Below are 7,400 nucleotides of genomic sequence, written 5' to 3'. Positions count from 1 at the left end.
GCACGCGCACTGGCCCTCCACGCTCACGGGCCTTTGCACGCGCACTGGCCCTCCACGCTCACAGGCCCTCTCACGCGCCCCGGCCCTCCACGCTCAACCTCGCTGACAGCCTTTGAGCAGCACTCCCTGCAGGTGTCTGAACCACTAGGAGTTCAGTGAGTAAGAGATGGTTGTGGGGCTGTACGCGTGAGAAAGATACTTGTACCTCTTACTCTTTCTTGTTCTGTCTGATGATGTTACAGGAAAGTACGTGACAGTTAATGTGTCTGCCAGGTTATCCTAGCATAGTGCTCCTGCGTCCCTTTTACCGAGCAGTGTCTTCATTGGTTACTTACATCCAGAGTGACCGCCCCACTCGTTGTTTCCTCCACTTACCAAACTGACCAAACTTGTTGCCGTCGAGTGGATTCTGACTCACAGTGACCCTGTAGGACAGTAGAACTACCCTATAGGGTTTCCAAGGAGTGGCTGGTGGATTCAAGCTGCAGACCTTTTGGTTAGCAGCCGAGTGCTTAACCACTGAACCACCAGGGCTCCTTCCTCCACCTGCTGGGGTTGAAATTGTCAGCAAGGTTCATGGACTGGTCACTATTTTTTTTTTTTTAAATACTTCATTGTGTTTTCAGTGGAGGTTTACACAACAGTTCAGGTTCCCTTTCAACGATTTCTACACAAATGTTCAGTGACATTGGTTACACTCTTCACAATGCGTGAGCACTCTCAATATTTCTGTTCCAGTAATTCCCTTCTGGCCCTGTTTTAGAGAATGAGATTGTTGGTGCGCGTTGGCACGTGGCGGCTCCTCTCACTGTAGGGCTCCCCTCTGTCAGTCCCACCATCAGTGTGGGGTGGCGTGTACTCAGTCTCACCGTCATTGTGGGGTGGCGTGTACTCAGTCCCACCCTCTGTGTAGAGTGGCGTGTATCTTTTTGGGCTGATGGTATCTTGCACCCACAGTGGTGACACCTCTCTTGTCTCCTTCCTCCTCATCCATTTTCCAGTGGACCATAAGCAGAAACTGTTTGATGGAGCTTCCAGGAAAGCTCTGCTTCGTGAGGAGTGAACTGTGTTGGAAGGCTCACCCTTGGTGTCTCAGACTCTCATCCCCTGGCCTGGCCTCTCGTCTGGAATGTGGAAGGGGTGGCTGCATCTCCAGGAGCTGTCTTGGACCTTGAGGCGATCTTCAGGATGAAAGAAGAAGCAGGGATCCGCAGTGACCCCAGGGGCCACCACACAGTCCTGGACAGCGTGCCTCTGGTGGACAGCAACCTGGACAGCTTCTGTGGGAAGCACAGTCACATCTCTGCCAGGATTAAGCCCATTATTTGTGTTTTGCAGTCAAGCCTAATCCTTACTAGTTCACACATTCTTACCTTTGGCTCATCTGCACAGTCAGCTCTTCTTATTCTTCCTATCAGGACCTCCCACTGCCCCCAGAGTCCTGCAGGTGTCTAACCTGTCTCATTATAAATTAATGAGGGGTGAGGGGGAGGCTGGGACACAAAAAGTCCACAAAACCTTAGCAGTTAAGCCACAAAAAGTAAACAAGCAAGATATTCATCAAGTAAATTCAGTTTAATTTTGCTTATTGTCCCCAAGCAGAGCCCTTAATTAATAGTGTCTGTTAAATGAAGGAGCACTTGGGTTAACAACAGAAGTCTTGCTGTCATTCTTCCCCTGGCTGTGCAGCAGATGAGATGCCTGGGGTGGGGAGACCTCCTAGTGCCAAATAACCAGCTCCTGTGGACACCTCACTGGGCTTGTGGTAAGAGAGGAAATCTCCAAGTGACAAGTTTTAAGATTTAAAAAAAGAAATAGGGGCTGAAACCAGAACAGTAATGGGCACCACTCAGAAAACAGGGTACCTTGATGAGAGGTGCCAGTCTTGGCGCTGTGGTCTGGAGACTGAGCCTGGAGGTTTGAGAGTGTAACCATGGCAGCAAAGCCAGGAAAGAATGTATGGAAAGCAAGAGCCTAGACGCAAAATCCTAAACAGCGTTGCAAGTGGCCATGTGTGGAAAAGGCAGTGCACCGTGGTCAGTGGGATTCACCCTGGGTATGCACAGGGAGTGTGTGAAAAGTCTACAGATCGAAGGGAAACCTGTATGACCCAATTAATAATGAACAAATTAAAGGTGAAGACCTGTACTTTATCAAGTACTATTTGATAAAATACATAACGTATTCATTCATATTAATGATCATGAATGTGGCACTTGGCTGCTAACTAAAGTCAGCAGTTCGAACCCACCAGCCACTCCATAGCAGAAAGGTGTGATGATCTGTTTCCGTCAATATTACAGCTTTGAAAACTCTTTGGAGACAGTTCTACTCTGTCTTACAGGGTCGCTATGAGTCAGAATCAACTCCATGGCAATGAGTTTGGTTTTTTTTTTTTTGGCTATAGTACAAGCAGGGTGTGTTGATTGTGATTGAATCAATTTGCAGCATCTGTCATACATTTTGTGTAACAGCAGAAAGGGGCTGGCAGAATCACATTTGCTCTGAGAAGGGGAAAAAATGCAGACTCACAGAAACAAGCCATATTTGCAGGAAGATACCTGCTTATGGCAGCGGAGAAAGATTTTGCACTGCAAACAATACAATAACCGCCACCGTTGTCTAGGAAGAACTAAAGGGGCCATGACCTCACAGACAAACACCCGGTTGTAAGAAGTCCTGCGATCTTAGAGCAAGGCCTTGTATCTTCCCCTAATAGATATTCTGCAAAAAGAGAAAACTTGCTGCCTTCATATATGAGTAATCAAAAACGAACAAGCATAGCATCCACACGCAGATAATACAATAAAAAAGGGAGAAAGGAATGGGAAAAATAAATGTCAGGTAACACTTATTCCCATGTTGTTAGTAGCAGATGAAAATCGTGAGAAACTGATTTCTCACGAGTTTTAAGAAAACTCATTAGATCAGTGAAGGGGCAAAACAATGGAAAGGGATTATAAAAAAATGAACTGGAACATGTCAAAACGTAGGATAAAAAAAGAAAACTAGAACAACCATAAAATAGTGTAAGAATGAACAGTGCTGAAAATTCAGTGAGTGACAGCGGGATGAAAGAAATGAGAAAAGTGGTAAAATGTAATGGGGAAAAAGGATTCAAATGATCATGAAAAATGTGGAAGACAGAGGAGATCCAGTATATGCATAATTGGTAATTCCCAAAGAGAGCATCCCAAATCGTGGCGTAAAATACTTAAAGATATAATTCAAGAAAACTTTCCTGAAATAAAATGTTGAATGTACGCATTTAAAGGACATGCTGGTCATGTAGTTTATGCACTTCACAGATCCACATGGCCTTGTCCTCACCATAGCCTCCACTCCCTTGTTTGCAGACAGTTTGTTGAGTTTTCATTGGAACAAGGGCCAGACTGCAGCAAGAATCCATCATGTCCACCGCAGCGGGCACTATGGTTACTCCAGCCACTCAGGTCTGACACATCTGACCCCACGGAAGCTCCAGCTTCCCCACTGGCTGCCTAGAGGGCCAGGTCGCCCAGCCCAGAAGTGTGGGGGAGATATAACCCACGAGACAAACTTCGACTAAGGAGAGATCCCAATTGACAAATCCCTCATCCTTCTGTCCCTGGATTGCCTTTTCTAAAGTTCAGTGGTTCTATGTAGCCTTTCTGGAGACATTTCACTTGACTGCACAAACAGTTGTGTATTGTGAAGCCACGTCAGCTATGTCACCTATATCATTTATTCCTCCCTTGCTGCCTTTGTTAAACACTTGGCTGCTAACCGAAAGGCTGGCAGTTCAAACCCACCCAGCAGCTCCACGGAAGAAAAGACCTGGCAGTCTGCTTCCATGAAGATTACAGCCTAGGAAACCCTATGGGGCAGTTCTCCTCTGTCCTATAGGTTGCTATAAATCAAAATAAACTTAATGGCATGTAACAACAACAATTTCCTGCCTTACTTCCTTTTTCCCCTCACTCCTGTTGCCCTGGGATCCCACCTTGAAATAAAGCATTGCACATAGGTTTTGCCTCAGGCTCTGTTTTGTAGGGAACCAAGGATAAGACAAAGGACATACCATATTTTAGGAAAATTTATCTCAAACGGGACAATATGAGGACAAAAATTCCTATCAAAGTTACTGGACATCAAAGACAATCCCTTGAGCAATCAAGGGGCATTATCAAGTCTGCTTTGTATCTTGATGACGTTGTTTTCTTTCTTCATCCTTCAGATCAGTGTTTACATGTATTACCACTCACTGTTGTTAGTTGCTGGCACTGACTCATGGCAACCCTGTGTAAACTTAATGAAATGTTGCCTGGTCTTGCGCCATCTTCATGATTGGCATGTTTGAGTACATTGGCATGTTTGAGTACATCTTCATGATTGGCATGTTTGAGTACATTGTTGCGGCCACTGTGTATTTTGAGAGCCTCCCAACTTAGGGGACTCATCTTCCAGCACTGTATAGTATAATATTCTGTTGTGCTGTATAGGGTTTTCATTGGCTAACTTTCAAAAGTAGATCACCAGGACTTTCTTTCTTGTCTTCCTTAGTTTGGAAGCTCCACGGAAACATGTCCACCATGGGTGCCCCTGCTGGTGTTTGAAATACAGGTGACATACCTTCCAGCATCCTAGCAACATGCAAGCCCCCACAGTATGACAAACTGACAGACAGGTCATGGCAGAACTCACTACTGGGTTGTAAAATCAATTTCATGATATGAAAGAAGCATTTAAAGAAATAGAATAGAAAAGAAAACATCAGAATGCCTCACATGTAGGAGGGGGAGATTCGGTTTTGGGAAACTCTTGTGTTTCCAGTAATATGTGTACGTATGTGTACGTATGTGTATATATATATGCACACATATGTTTGGATTGTGAATTATACTGCAATAACATACAGAAAAGCATATAAAAAGTGTTACTGCTAGTCCTGGTCAGAATCAGTCAGGCACTGTTTTAGACAAGCACACTTTGCTTGGTTGACACAGGTGGTCCCTGTATGTGATCTGTCAGCCTGTTGACGTTTATCAACATGGGTCATGTACTCTTAAAAAATTGAAAATATATGCTATACTTCATTATTGTTATTTCTGACTATGTAGGTAGTCAAGAATTTCTGATGATGTGGTTGACAGTAACGATGTTGGAGCCCCTTGTGTAAGGCAAGCTCCAAGAGGCATGCCTTTTAATTTGGATGCCAGGCCAGTGGCACTCAACGTTTTCTTCTTGATACACCTAAACTTCCTCTGGGGTGACTCTGACAGTACCTCCCGATGGAATTCTATTAGTTCCACTTTTCTCTGTGTCTCTGAGTCCTCCCCACTGGGGGACAAGACCTCCTGCTCTTCTGAGTGACCGTGCCTCCTTGTCGTCACACTCCCCTTTGTCTGGGTGACTCAGAGCCTCCTCCCTTTGAAACCAAGCCCAAGTCCTCCATCTTTGTGATTCAGCTCTCCTCTGTGAGACACTGGACACTGCTCTATTTGCATTTTAGCAAAGAGCTGCTGAGCTGATGATCATAGATGGAATGTGGTGATCCACACCATCTGTGAAGAGGAAGGACAGACTTCCTGCGAAGGGCCAGAGGACCCACTTGGCTGTGCTCTGTGATGGACTGAATTGGGCAAAGACGAGATGGGTGCGGGGAAGTGACAGATCCAGAGAGCAGTTTCACATCAGCAAGGAGGCCAGGCACCAACAGAACGAGAAGGACCAGGGCTGCCAGACTAGACATGCTGGGGACTCACGCAGTACGTGTTTCCGGTTCTGTCCACTGCTCCGTTCAGTCTGGGGCTGCTGGCGAATGGGTTTATTGGGTTGGTCAATGGCGGCAGCTGGTTCAAGAGCAAGAGAATCCCTTTGTCTGACTTCATCGTCACCAGCCTGGCCCTTTCCAGGACTGTTCTGCTGTGGCTCCTCCTGGCTGATGGTGTTTTGCTAGTGTTCTTTCCCAAAAAACATGATTCAGGGGTGCTTATGCAGGTGATTGATCTCTTCTGGGTGTTTACAAACCATCTGAGCGTCTGGCTTGCCACATGCCTGGGTGTCCTGTACTACCTGAAGGTCGCCAGTTTCTCCCACCCCACTTTCCTCTGGCTCAAGTGGCGGGTCTCCAGGGTGGTCATGTGGATGCTGCTGGGTGCACTGCTAATGTCCTGCAGCAGCACCGTGTCTCTGATCTGCGCATTTAAGGCCTACGCTGTCTTCAGCAGAATCAGTGACATGGGGAATAAGATGGAACACGCCAGACAGAAGAGAAAATACAAGCTGATCCATGTTCTCGGGACTCTGTGGAACCCCCCTCCCTTGGTGGTGTCGCTGACCTCCTACTTTCTGCTCATCCTCTCCCTGGGGAGGCACACGCGGCAGATGCAGGCCACGGGGGCTAGCTCCAGAGACCCCAGCACCAAGGCCCATAAGAGGGCCATCAAAATCATCCTCTCCTTCCTCTTTCTCTTCCTGCTCTACTTCCTTGTCTGTCTAATTACATCGTCCAGTTACTTCCTTCTTGAAACCAAGATGGCCACAATGACTGGAGTAAGAATCATGTTGTACCTCGCAGGCCACTCGTTTATCCTCATTCTGGGGAGCACCAAGCTGAAGCAGGCATTTGTGGAGCTGCTTGGGTGTAAGTCTGGGCCTCTGAAGCCTGGGTCCAGGGGAGACCCTTCTTCTCATAGAGCGCAGAGAGCCAGGAGGGAGCCTAGGAGCCCTTCACAGGCTGCAGCCGCAGGCCTCCTCTGACCCTATGGTGGCACCACTTCTGTAACATCAGTAGGAGAGGGTCATGGACTGCTCATCTTTGGTCCTGCCTGGGGCCTGATCATGGTGAAAGCCACGCTTGTAATGGCCTCCCTCTCTACGGTTTTCTGGAGTGGGGAAAACAGAACACACTCACTCTATAGACTCAGAGCTGTATTTTAAAAACTTCCAGCTCAATATCATGAGGTTGATCACTAGTTTCAACCTAAAGTTCATACCAGCAGCGGTAAGCTGGTGCAAACAAAATAGTGACGTCATCTTGAGGGAAAGGGCAGAGCTTGGCGGCCCCACAGCCATGGGCGTGAACGGCCCAGAGTTTTGGCCTCGGGGCGGGGGGTGGTTTACTCTAATTACCTGCCCAGTGTCCTCTTCCTCATCTGCATAGTGGGAATTATGGCATCTGCTCCAGAGGGTACTAGAGAGCCAGCAGACAGCGTGTGTGAACACCCCGCAGGGTGTCGTACAAAGTGCTCAGTGAGTGAAGGCTGTGAGTGTAACTAATGAGGAACTACACAGGAACTGGGATTCCCGCAGGATTCCAGCGCCCACACGTCCGCTGTGTGATGATACAGCAGCATGGGAGTCCAGACCCTTGGATTCTAAGGGTCCAGTCCAGCCAGTGGTTAAGTCCTTTCACATCA

At 47.3% G+C, this 7,400-nt stretch overlaps 2 protein-coding genes across 2 annotated transcripts in view; both read left to right on the top strand.

The window, feature by feature from the left end:
* Window positions 1–7,009, top strand: part of TAS2R3 (taste 2 receptor member 3) — a 7,355-nt gene extending 346 nt beyond the window's left edge. The window contains exons 2-3 of the mRNA XM_004382443.2: window positions 65–132; window positions 5,728–7,009. Coding sequence (XP_004382500.1) covers window positions 65–132; window positions 5,728–6,741 — 1,082 coding nt within the window. The 3' untranslated portion in view covers window positions 6,742–7,009. The remainder of the gene's footprint in view (window positions 1–64; window positions 133–5,727) is intronic.
* LOC101350828 (maltase-glucoamylase, intestinal) overlaps window positions 1–7,400 on the top strand; it is a 250,622-nt gene that overhangs the window by 2,795 nt on the left and 240,427 nt on the right. The window lies entirely within an intron of this gene.

Source organism: Trichechus manatus, unplaced genomic scaffold (assembly GCF_000243295.1).
Source record: "Trichechus manatus latirostris isolate Lorelei unplaced genomic scaffold, TriManLat1.0 scaffold00093, whole genome shotgun sequence".
NCBI lineage: Eukaryota > Metazoa > Chordata > Mammalia > Sirenia > Trichechidae > Trichechus > Trichechus manatus.
The sequence above is the reverse complement of the archived record's forward strand: the minus strand, read 5'-3'. Positions and strand labels throughout refer to the sequence as shown.